At 42.6% G+C, this 13,264-nt stretch overlaps 1 protein-coding gene across 3 annotated transcripts in view; it reads right to left on the bottom strand.

Annotated features, from left to right (window-relative positions):
• Positions 1 to 10,577: 10,577 nt before the first annotated feature.
• Positions 10,578 to 13,264, bottom strand: part of Grid2ip (Grid2 interacting protein) — a 33,354-nt gene continuing 30,667 nt past the window's right edge. For all 3 annotated transcript variants that reach the window (XM_027920190.2, XM_027920193.2, XM_071605336.1), the window contains 3 exons: positions 13,137 to 13,255; positions 11,213 to 11,377; positions 10,578 to 10,988 (listed from right to left, as the gene is read on the bottom strand). In XM_027920190.2, the coding sequence (XP_027775991.2) occupies positions 10,917 to 10,988; positions 11,213 to 11,377; positions 13,137 to 13,255 (356 nt within the window). In that variant the 3' untranslated portion in view covers positions 10,578 to 10,916. The remainder of the gene's footprint in view (positions 10,989 to 11,212; positions 11,378 to 13,136; positions 13,256 to 13,264) is intronic.

Below are 13,264 nucleotides of genomic sequence, written 5' to 3'. Positions count from 1 at the left end.
AGTTTAACTAAAGTATAAAGCCTTTTCTTCTGCAGTCTCTCAATTTGTAGTGTTTCTTGTTTGCTATTTAAGAAGAAATTAAAAATTTTAATTATGATTTCATTTTTCTTGATTTTAGGCAAGTCAGCTTTGAATGCAAATATTAGAGCATTTTTAACTAGATGAGGGGTCACTGAAAAGATACAATCCCAGCAACAATCCCAGAGGCAGAGGCGGAAGGATTGCAAGTTTGAAGCCAGCCTCAACAACTTAGCAAGGCCCTAAGCAACTTAGCAAGACCCTGTCTAAAAAAAAAAAAAAAAAGCCTAGGGATGTGGCTCAATGGTTTAGTGCCCTTGAGTTCAATCCCCAGTAGGTTAAAAAAAAAAATGCAGAAAAGACTGAAAACATTTTATTACTGAATAATCCTCAAAACAATTGTGATGGCTATCACAGGCAGTTTGCTACAATCCACTAGATTCCCAAAGAAAAAGAAATTTCAGTCTTCTGTAGAGCCAAGCAGATACAATCCATTGAACTATAAATTGTCTTTATCCCCAAAGGAAAAAAATATGTTACTTTATTTATTTATTTTTGAAAAGTTTTTTTTTTTTTTTTTTTTTTTTTTTGCAGTATTGGGATTCAAAGCCAGGGTCACAGGCATGCTAGAAGTGTTCTATCATTGAGGAATATCCCCAGTCCCTGTATCTTTTTGACAAGCAGGAGGACTTCGTAACTTGGAGCCAGCATCTAGGCTAAATTCCCACAACCAGAGAGACAGAGCACCATTCTCTTCCTCATTATTCATATTTCAAAGAGGCCTCCAGGAAAGACATGCCTAAGGTGCAAAACTGGTAAGGGGTTTATTTAGCTTTGAAAATGAGGGGCTGTGGATGTGGCTCAAGCGGTAGCGCACTCGCTTGGCATGCGTGCGGCCCAGGTTCGATCCTCAGCACCACATACAAATGAAGATGTTGTGTCCGCCGAAAACTAAAAAATAAATATTAAAAATTCTCTCTCTCTTAAAAAATATTTTTAAAAAAATGCGTTATATACTTCTTTCTCTTTTGGCACCAGGGAAATCTTAACATTTTTAGGTTTTTATTTACTCATCTTCATAGATTTCCTGAAGGCACCCAGATGAGCTGCTCCCAAATCCCTGGCTTTCAGAAACTTTGAGATGATGAAAATGCTTCCCACCTCTTATACTGGGAATTGAACCCAGGGGAACTCTACCACTGAGTTATATCCCCAGCTCCTTTTATTTTTTGAGAAAAGGTCTGGCTAAATTGCTGGGAGTGGCTTTGAACTTGCAATTTTTCTGCCTCAACCTTCACAGTCAATGAGATCATGGGTATGCACAGCGGTGCCTGGTGAAAATGTATTGTTTTAAGGTGGTAAATTTTAGAGTAATTTATCCAGTCACAAATAACTAATACAGGGGTGATGCAAAAAAAATTGCAACTTTATCCAAAGACATGCAGGATAAATTGTACTATGGTTGGTTCCTCTATATAAGGAAACACAGTCATTCTATTTTACTGAATTACCATAAAAAGAAAAATAGACCAGGTGTGCTGGTGCACTCCCAGCAGCTCAGGAGGCTGAAGCAGGAGGATGTGAGTTCAAAGCCAGCCTCAGCAATTTAGCAAGGCCCTATGCAGCTCAGTGAGATCCTATCTCTAAATAAAATATGAAAAAGGACCAGGGATGTGGCTCAATGGTTAAGGACCCCTGGGTTCAATCCTAGGTATTTAAAAAAAAATAGATTGTGTGTCCTCGTGCTAATCAAAATATCAAAACACATATTCTGGAATGTTAAATTTCTGAAAAATCAGAATCCCTAAAGTCTAAAATCCTCTAAAGATCAAAATCCTGAAAATCACAATCCTAAACAATTAAAATCTCAAATTCCAAATTCTTGAAGTTGGAAATCCTGAAAACCCCAATTTCCTGAAAGAAAGGACTATATAAAGAGGGATAGAAAACTGGGTACAGTGGTCCATGCCTGTAATCCAGTGACTCAGGAGGCTGAGATAGGAGGATTGCAATTTCAAGGTCAGACTCAGCAATTTAGCAAGCCCCTCAGCAACTTAGTGAGAGAGACCCTGCCTCAAAATTAAAAAAATTTATATGGTGACATATACCTGTAATCACAGCAACCTGGGAGGCTGAAGCATGAGGATTGCAAGTTTGAGACACCAGCAACTTAATGAGTCCTTAAGGACTTCGTGAGACTCAAAATAAAATATTAAAATTAAAAAAGGGTGCTAGGGATGTGACTCAGTTCAATCCCCAGTACCAAAGAGAAAAAAAATTAAAGGACTGGGGATATAAATCAATGGTAAGGCACCCCTGGATCCAATTGCCAGTACTAAAACAAAAAAGAGATGGAGAGAGAGAGGGAGAGGAAGAAAGAATTGAATTATAGGGAAGGGATTAGTGTGATTTTGTTTGTATGCAGGATAGTTGTTAAATTATTCAATCATGTACTACTTCTGCCCCTCCACATAGCATTATGCTTGCCTTCAAAAATACCCTTTATCAGAAAATGAAAATAATTCTATATACTCAGCAAACTTCTGAACCAAAGACACTTGCTGATACTGAGGTTACAAAATGCATTAAATGGTAAACTATTCTTGGTAAGGGATTTGACTATCAAAGAAGAAAGATTTGTATTACCACATAGAAAAACCATCACAAGCTTCACTTTGATTATTATATGGTGCTTTAAGAATTGTCCCACTGTGTGCTTTTTACTCTGTATTTATTTTTACATAGTGCTGAGGATCGAACCCAGTACCTCATATGTGCAAGACAAGCGCTCTGCCACTGAGCTACAACCCCAGCCCCAATTCCAGGAACTTTTAATGAATTTAAGCTGCATTGCTCAGAAGTAGCCAGTGATGATACTAACTGGTTCAAAAAATAATTATGTGCATGATGATGTATCATCCCTAATGAAAGGGGGACAGCAAAACATCATGTCCCTGAAAAAATTCTAGAACTTAGCCACATGCTTATGAATTAATGACAGGAAAATGCAAAGCAATTTGTAAACATTTATTTGGTTTATAAGATGGTGGGTTTTGCAGAAGAAAAGGGATTTCAGTCAGATACCCAAACCATGATGATAGATTTGTAATTAAGTGAGAATCCACAAGTGAATTTCAAGATGTAACCAGTAAGTGTTTTTTTTTCCATTCAGTCCCTTAAATTTTGCAGAAAATCTGATGAGTGGATATTGCCATCTATCCTAGCTGGTGACCTAATGCTGGGTTCACAAAATCTGACTATTCCAATAGTTTAAGAAAACGACAAACACACAGAAGTAGTTTTTCAGAATCTGAGACAGCTCTCTGACCTTAAGGGTCCATGGAAAGAAGGAGAGCCACTGGAATTCTTTATTCTTATATAGGGGACACACAAGGGGGGGGGGTTCCATGGAATATTCTATCCCAGTAAGGGCAAAAAGATAGGATTACAAAGGAACAGGTGAGTGTAACTTAACCCAAGTGGGTGACGCCTACTCCTGGAGCCACACCTTGTTATCAGAGCTGGGGTAACGCCCAAGTGACTGTGACCTGGCACTAACCGTGCCAGACTGAATGCAGTAATTGTTCAGAACCCCTTGCATTATCAGGACTTAAGGTGTCTGCATCCAGGGCAGCTCCCAACGAGCAGATTGACAGTGTACAGAGCAACAATGAAAACTTCAATTTTGTCAATAGTTTGAATTGGTATTCCTTCCAGCTGATGAAATTCCAGGAACTAACTATATTTAAAAAATTTTTTTCAGTTGTAGATGGACACACTACCTTTATTTTATTTATTTATTTTTATGTGGTGCTGAGGATCGAACCCAGTACCTCATACATGAGAGACAAGCACTCTGCCACTAAGCTACAACCCCAGCCCCAATTCCAGGAACTTTTAATGAATTTAAGCCGCATTGCTCAGAAGTAGCCAGTGAAGTTACTAACTGGTTCAAAAAATAACTATGTGCATGGTAGGATATATCATCCCTAATGAAAGGGAGACAGTAAAACATCATGTCACTGAATACTCCATTCTGTTTCCAAAAACAGCCAAGTTAAGGGAACAGTGAGATAAAGCCTGGGCCAGATATCCAAACATATTATTTTGAAGACCTTTTCTTTTACATAGTAAGAGTTGGGACAAGTTAGTGTTACCGGTAGAAAGCTACTTTCTTGCATGGTATACCAGAACCGTTGCTCCTTGGGATGTTGGTCCTAGAAGCAGACTAAGCAAGCTGATGCTGGTGATGTCACTGCTTCTGCATCCTAACATAACCCTCTCTCAGTGGGACTGGCACAGAACTGAGGGCACCATGAAAAGGATACATGTTATTTGTTCAGCCAGCCACCATCAGAATAGAAAAGCTCTGTGAAGGAGAGGAGGCACTGCTTAACACTTTGAGGAACAGAGGTCCTATTTGTTCAGCTTATCAGCAATGAACTCTTCCTGCAGCAGTTACTGATCTCTTGTAAGACTTCCCTGATAAATCATATGTCTTGCATGCTGTATCCGGGTACTTTCTTTGGCTTTTCTGAAATCTACCCACTGCCCTGGTACAACTGGATGGTGGATGTGACCTAGAATAAGATACTTAGGCGACAGTGGTGCTGTTCCATCAATAGTATTGTTTCTGCCAAATCTGTGGTCTATATGTGTGTACATGCAGAATGGACTTTCCACGTACTAAAAACAACATAGAAACATGGCACTGAAGATGGAGGAAAAACTGGAGGTGGGCAGTACTGGGATTGAGCCCAGAGGTGCTCTACCATTGAGCTCTACCCCAAGCCCTTTTTTATTTTAGAACAGGGTCTTACTATGTTGCTGAGGCTGACCTTGAACTGGCAATCCTCCTGCCTGAGACTCTGAGTTGCTGGGATTTACAGACATGTGCCACTATCCCTGGTTTCAGAAGATAGAAAGTTTTCATAAGGTATGCTCATGTCAGTGTATATTGAATCATAGAAAAATTCAAGAACAGTGTCACCTACAAAAAGAATATGAACAATATGAATGTATTCTCCAAGGAGAACCATTCCCTAAAAGAAAAAAAGCATCTGTTCATTACAATATAAGACTTCAAAATATAGTTAATGATCTTAAAAACTGACTAGCTCTTAGGGACTACATCCGTACAATTGTCCATAACTTATACTTGTAATACACTTTTTGTATATTGAATTTTCTTAGTTTTCTTTAATATTTTTAATTTGTTGTTGTTTGTTTGATTGGTTTGGGGGGTTTTAAAAAATATTTTTTTAGTCGTAGCTAGACACGGTAACTTTATTTTATTTATTTCTTTTTATGTGGTTCTGAGAATTGAATCCAGTGCCTCACATATGCCAGGCAAACGCTCTACTGCTGAGCTACAACCCCAGCCTGGTTTTTGGTTTTGAGGCAGGGTCTCTCTGTGCTGCCCAGGCTGGCCTTGAATTTTTGATCCTCCTACCTTAGCCTCCTATGTAGCTGGGATACTAGGTGTGCACCACTACACCTGATTTATTACTTTTTTAGTTTTTTTAAATTGTCAACATTATTTGTTACAAGTCACTAAGGCTATGTATTTCATCTTCACTTCCCTAGTACTAGAAATACAAGTTATGTAAATAATTTTTTTCCTTTTCTTTTTTTTTTCAGTACTGGGGATTAAACTCAGGGCTTCACATATAGGAGGCAACCATTTTAACACTTAACATGTGGGACTTTTTATTTTTCATTTCAGTCAGGGTCTCTCTAAATTGCTTAGGATGTCCTCAAATTTATAATCCTCCTTCCTTAATCTCCAGAGTTGCTGGAATTACAGGGTGTGCCACCATGACTGGTGAGTTATATAAATAATTCTAATCCATTTAATGTATTTTTTTCAAATTTGATTCTCATCAAAAGACTTTGTCATGGTATTTCCAATGACTGCGAATATAAAGCTGGGTGGATATAATTAGAAATGTGTTATCACAATGTTGACTTTGTTAAGCATTGTTCATGTACATGAAAACGGTGAAACTTCCTCAATAAATAAAGAGATATCCTTTCTGTACATATGCATTTGTGAAAGATAAAATTGAGATCTCAGCTCTTTGGATCACTGCATACATGGTAGTAACCCATTGCAGTTTTTTGTGTTTTTTAAAACATATTTTTACAAGCATAAACACATGTTCATTTATTTTTTAGTTGTAGTTGGGCACAATATCTTTATTTTTATTATTTATTTATTTATTTACTTCTTTATCAAAAAGTATTTTTCATGTGGTGCTGAGGTTCAAACCCAGGGCCTCACACGTGCTAGGCAAGCACTCTACTGCTGAGCCACAACCCCAGCGCCCCCATTGCAGTTTTTGATGGATCTCATCAAAAGACTTTGTCATGGTATTTCCAATGACTGCAGATATAAAGCTGGGTGGATACAATTAGAAATCATAGTGATACATGTTAATACATTTGGTTTTTGACATATTTTTTATGAATACATTTTGTCTCTTCATAACCATTATATACATGTGTGATTCTTATGATGAACCTGTGTTTATGCTTGTAAAAATATGTACGTTATTGGGCTGGGATTGTAGCTCAGTGGTAAAGCTCCTGCCTGCACATGAGACACTGGATTTGATCCTCAGCACCACATAAAAATAAATAAATAAAATAAAGGTATGGTGTCCGTCTACAACTAAAAAATATTTTTAAAGAAATATGTTATTAATGTCTATTGAGGTGGTCTATAAAGTGTTCTGTTTATGTTTTTCAAATAAATCCATTTAAAATGTAAATTAATATCTTTAAAATATTTTTTTTCTTTTGGTACCGGGGGTTGAACCCAGGGACACTTTATCACTAAGCTATTTCCCCAGTCCTTTTTTATTTTATTTATTTATTTATTTTTGAGACAGTATCTTGCTAAGTTGCTGAGGATCTTACTAAGTTGCCAAGGCTGGCCTTAAACTTGTGATTCTCCTGCCTCAGCCTCCCAAATCACTGTACCCAGCATTAAAAGAATTCTTTAAAAATATTTTTTTTCATGGCTGGAGATATAGCTCAATGGTAGAATGCTTGCCTAAGACCCTGGGATAAAACCCAGTACCACACAAAAATATTTTTCCATAATTATGTTTTGGGGATTTTTTTATATTTTGGGGCAATATTTGGGATTATGGCATTTGGAGTTTTGTCTTTCCAGATTATGTAAAAACTTTGAGCATGCTACCTAGTAACGTCAACTGATACTACTACTTGGAAAGATGGTGCATATTTAGGCTATGTTGTTTTGTTATATTATTCAGAGATAACTTTATGAGGCATTAATTGTTTGCATCCACACCTTGTCATTTGGTAATGAATTACAGGGAAGGGACATGTACTGGTTTTCACGTAGGACTATGCACTGACTCTGGAGTAGAACCATCATAAAATATAGGAAACTAAACTCAAGAGAGGCTGACCCATAAGATGTCTGCTGCACCCAGCATTGTGCTTGGCACAAGTCAGAAAGTATTGGCAGTTGGGTGCAATGATGCATGCTTATAATCCCAGTGACTTGGGAGGTGGAGGCAGGAAGATATTGCAAGTTCGAAGCCAGCCTCAGCAACTTAGTGAGGCCCTGAACAACTTAGTGAGACCCTGTTTCAAAATAAAAAAATAAAAAGGACTGAGGATGTGGCTCAGTAGTAAACACTCAATCCCCTGACTTCGGTCCCTATACCAAAAAAAAAAAAAAAAAAAGCAAATGCATTTATGCATGAAGAGAGCTCACTGAGCATGTTAAAAATACTCTGCTCTGATGTTGATCCATAATGGTGGGGGGCAGGCAAGGGAATAATGGAGGAAATTTGGATTGGCAGAGGGGAGTGAGGGGGTAAATAGGGTGTTGGGGGAGATGGTGGAATGAAAGACATTATTACCCTATGTACAGGTATGATTGCACAAATGGTGTGATGCTCCATCATGTACAACCCAAGAAATGAAAAGTTGTTCTGTTTGTATAAAAAATAAAATTGAAAACAAAACACCATATTCTAAAAACATCCATTGATAGATATGTTAATCAACCCTCTTAGGATTGCAAGTGACTGAAACCCATTCAAACCAGCTCTAAACCAAGAAATTAAAATATAATTTGAACATTTAAAAATGGAGGGGGACTGGATGACTTGGAAACTGACAAGTCCAGAAATCTACTTCAGGCACATTGGGATCCAGGGACAGAGATGTACATGATGATCTTCTCTTTCGGCTTTACACCCAGATGTCTCTCACCAGGTTTCCACCTTCAGTACACCAACAGTTCCAGAGGAAAGGAAGCCTCCCTTTTCACAGTTTCAGCTCAAGTCTTAGATTGACTCTGAGCTGCCCACCCAGACACGAGACCATTCATTTCCAATCAGCACAACTCCAAGGCCTGGGAGTAGGGGAGGGATCATTTCCCAAAAGAAAAATGAAGCTTTTCTCAGCAGAAGGGTGAGATTGTTTGCTGGGCAGGCTCAACCCACTGCTGCCCACTGGACTGATAATCAGCAAAGGAGTCAGGACTAGGTGAGGGAAACATGCCATATGGAGACACTTGGGATAGAAAACCAAGCAGTGCTGGTTCCAGGCAGGATCAGGACCATGTGGAGCTTTAAGGAGCATGGGATCTGCACCAGTGTCCAGCCGAAAGGCCATGTAGTAGATTGATTGCAAAAATGGTCCACCTGAATCCCACACCCTGTGCAGTGTGGTTTTTGCAACATCTCCCATTTAGAGTGGAATCTGGGTTGGAGATGTAGCTCAGCAGTATAGCACTTACCTGGCTGGCATGCACAAAGTCCCAGGATCCATCCCCAGCACTGGGAAAAAAAACTGGAGCCAATTTCCTAAAATTTGTGCTTCCCTTGTCATTGGTATTGATAACAGAATGTGATGGAAAAGATATTGTGCTATATCTGAACCTAAACCTCGAGAGATCCTTTGTGCCTTTGCTTCTTTGTTCTTTTGTTCCCCTGCCTCCCTCTTGTAAATGATCCTGGCTATTTGGGAGCAGGATGAGAGCCCACATGAGATTGTCCCAGGTTTCTCAGCCAACACCCCAGACACGGGAGATAACCCTGCATGATTAGCAAAGCTGCTTAACTGATTCACACTGACCACAGATGCATGAGAGCATCCTCAGAGCCCAGCTCAGATCAGAACTTCCAGTGATCCCATACACTCTTGAGCAGTAAGTGGTTGTCATTTTAAACCACAGATTTTGGGGACAGTTTGTTACACAGCATTATTGAGGCAAACAGGTAAGAGATACAAGGTATGTTAGGGGAAATCTAACTAGTGGTTGGTTTGCCAAACCATGCAATCCAGGGGCTGGATCTTCTGGAGTAAGTAACTGTTTCAAACTTTCAGTAAACTACTAGAGAAGCTAGTTTGGCCTGGAGTTCCAGTCTATCATCTCTACACATCACACACAGGGACTTTAACTGACCTGACATATTTCCCAGAGACACAAGCACTGGGATTTGTGGAATCTATTCAGCTTGAGCTGCTGGGGATAAGTGTACCCCACTAGCCAAATTCCTGCTTGAAGTACACGTTTTGGTTTAAACATTTTTATATGATGGTGGTGAATGGGAACAAAGAAGGAATGTAAATGGGCCTTAAAGAGGAAAGTTGTGGAAGACTAGGAAGAACCAAATGGGTCCCAAATTCTGCCCATGAGCAGCATTAACCATTTGCTGAAGTGTAAGAAAAAAAAATCCAAGAGACAAGTTAAAAGCCCATTTCAGACTTCTCTGGAAGAACCGGTCACAGAAGAGGGAACAGGCAAAGCTGCCTGTCGCAGGGATCTACCAATCAGCATGGAAAACTAGTTGATATCCTTCCCTGCTCACAGCTCCACCTGCTCCAGGCATCCAGGTAACTCCCTTCTCTCTCCCCAGACATATATAAAGTGGCCTCCTGGATCCCACACATGTCCCAGATTGTGTCATCTGCTCCCAAACCTGCCCTGATTCACATGACCTGTTCCAGGAAACATCAGCACCCATCCCAGTGAGAAACGTGGCAATCAGCCACCAAATCCCACTCACCCACCACTTCAACATCTCCCTGTTCTCCTGCCCTGACTCTGAAGATTCCCAGCCCACTCCCAACCTCCCTGCTAAGAATCTGGCCACCTCTGCAGTGGACTTGACTTTATCCACGGGTTTCAAACCTCAATTCTGCAGTCTAACATAGCAGGTCTTCCTCTTCCAAGCCTTCCCTGTATCTCCCTGGCTTCTCTCCTCTGGTCATCTCCTTCCAACTTCCCAGACCTGGCTTGCCCCGTGTCTCCAGGGCCTAGGTGCTTTGGACTCTTCATCCTGCCTGCCCACCTGCCTTGCCCAGAGCAAGCTGCCTTCTGATGCTGGCATGAGTGTGCTCCAGGTCACCTGTCTCCTCACCAGGACCCATTCGAGCAGGCTCAAGAAGAGGTTCACAATCTCCTGCCAGCTGGCGCACTCCTCACAGCCCCAGACACTGCCCCAGGTTGGTGACCACTTCACAATCCACCTGCAGGCTGATGTCCCAGGGTCTCACAGAAGTACTTTATTCTATTCAACAGGCCAGGAAGGGATGTGGGGAGGTGGGGTGACCACAAGAAGCCCATGGAGCACGGGACGAGGCCAGGCCACCCTGCCTATCCCCCCTGCCCCGAGAGTCCCAGCTGGCCTGCAGCGGGACACAGCAGGCAGGGAGGCCCGGACTGTTCTACGGTCTGCGGCTGAGGTAGCTGGAGACACGGGCATGCCCAGGCCCTTCCCTCAGGCAGCCACACTATGCATTCACCAGCCTGAACCTCGGTGGCATGCAGGCTGCCTACCCTCTGGGGTGAAGCCTCCGGTGTCCTTTTCAGTGCTCAGGCCACAGAGAATGAGGTGTGGCTGCTGTCACCAGGCCAGGGGTGAAGCCATCCCAGAGCTGCGTGGGCCCTCCCCGGCCTGCAAGTCGCTGAGTGCTCGCTGGGAGACAGGAGAACAAGGGGTGAGGGTGGTCACTGGTCCCATGCCTTCCTCTTCCTTTTACCAACCCACACCACCAAGGCTGAGGTTGTGGCTTGCTCTTGTCCAGGAGTGGGGCATATCATTCCCTGGAACCCTTTTTCAGTAAGGCTTCAAGGAGGATGCCCCTAGATGACCTCTGGCCCCAACCTCCCCTAAGGGACCCTTTAGCCACTTTGGCTCACCTCGAACTTGCTCATGAATTCCGCAAAAATGCCGAAGAAGGCCTCAGAGGTGGTGGCTTTGGAATCCTCCCCAAAGAAGGCCAGCGCCTTGCTCAGTTCCTCCATGGCCTCTCGCTGCAGCCCATCCAGTACCCGAAGTGCAGGCTGGGCGGTCTCCAGGAAGGACTAAGGGGCCTTCATTAAGGAAACAGCCAACCCTCTGGTGCCCTCCCATTTACCTTGCTGGGCAGTGACCCCAGACATCATCCTAGCTGCCCCACTCCCTTTCTGCCTGAGACCTTTGGAGGGACAGGCCCTGTATTAGCAGGGAATGTGCCCTGTTCTGGTCACTGACTATTAAGCTATTCTTGGAAACTGCCACAACTCCCAAGCCTTAGTCCTTCCTGGAGAGAGCCTTAGCCCTTCTTCCCTAGAGCTCTGCCTAGAGGAAGGCTTCTGCCCCAACCATCCAGTTTATAGTGGCTCCTTCTGTCACTAAGCCTTATACTTTTTTCTATACTATTTGGCACTATGTGAAACCATTCACAGGTTCATTCCCTGTGGTAATGCAGGCCTATGCCCTACATATACCTCAAGTGCTTAGGATAGCAACTGTGTTCTTGTAAAAGATTTAGCAGCTCAATTGCTACCACTTTCTAGCATTTAAGCTGCGCCAAGCTTTGTTCTAAGCCCTCTACACATTCTTGTTTAATCATCATAATACCTCTATGAAGTACATTATTACTATTTTATATGTGAAGACGTTAAAGTACAAAGAACTTTAGAAACTAGCCCAAGATCACACAATAAGCTCTATGCCTGAGCCAGAGATAGTTAGTGTCAGAACCAGGGTCAAAACCCATCTGCATCATAACCAGATAATGACCACATGGTCCACTTCTTACCTCTCCTTAAGAAGGAGTAAAGTAGGCCCAGAGAAGTAAGGGGCTTGCCTAAAGTCACACAGTGACTAACTGAGTCAGGATTTGAGCCTAAGTCTGTCTAATGCCTAGGGTTAAAGTCCCTCTGAAGAGGCTGCCCTTGAATGACCACCCATTCTCTCTGTGAAGACCTCTAAACCCATGGAAGCAGAGAGGACACCCCTGAATTGAGTGATATGAAGTGGACTGATCCCTACCTGAATTGCCTTAGTTTCCATATCTGCAAAAATCTGGGTGTTACATGGGTGAAAGGGAATGGGAATGAGAAGCATCTTACACAAACCACAGTATTTGCCTGAGAGGAAAGAGGGGATCGGTATCAAATTCCTACCTTGAGCTGGGGAGGAAGCTTAATGATAGAATGCTCAACTAGCATGTGTTAAGCTCCGGGTTTGATCTCCAGCATCAGGGGAAAAAAAAAAAATCCTACCTGGACACACCCCCAGCAGGCTATGTGCTGGAGTCAAGGACACATGGCTGGTGCTTGCCAGGTGAGGGCCAACTGCCCCGGCTATAGGTACAGGCCCCAGAGCCCTCCTTCTTGTCTAGCTCTACCCTCAGCAAGAAAAACCTTGTTTCTTTTCCCCCCCTAAGGGGTGTTGGGACCATAGAAGGGGACAGGGAGAAGAGTCACATGCCTTCCCCCAGTCCTCCCTGCTGGCCAGGCTCTATTGGAGGGTTTAGCGAAAATGTTCCCCTTTCCTAAAAAGCCTCCCCTTGTATCTTATGACTTATATCCGGGTTCCACTGCCTACAGAGAAACAAAGGGGAAGGCAACAGCTATGGGACAACCTACAGAGTTCTGGCCTCAGTTACTCAGATTTGTCATGAGTACTTGGATTCTACAGGATCCAGGATGAAACCTCTTCCAGGATCCCTGGATGCACAACAACCTGAGCCCAGAATCTCTGCTGGGGTCTGCAGTGGCCACTGGAGCCACTGCTGGTTCTACCCAGCCACCCCATGGCCCAGCATGGTGCTGGTACAGGCTGCTCAGAGGATACCGCCATGACCACAGCAAACCTGTCCTCACTGGAGGGGGACATGGTCTGGCAGGCAGCCTGAATCTCACTGATGGTGCCATGGAGGTCAGCCAGGTCGCCAGTCAGGGCCCGTTGGTTCACTACAGGAA

This window comes from Marmota flaviventris, chromosome 19 (genome assembly GCF_047511675.1).
Source record: "Marmota flaviventris isolate mMarFla1 chromosome 19, mMarFla1.hap1, whole genome shotgun sequence".
Lineage (NCBI taxonomy): Eukaryota > Metazoa > Chordata > Mammalia > Rodentia > Sciuridae > Marmota > Marmota flaviventris.
This window is presented reverse-complemented; position numbering and strand designations above follow the sequence as displayed.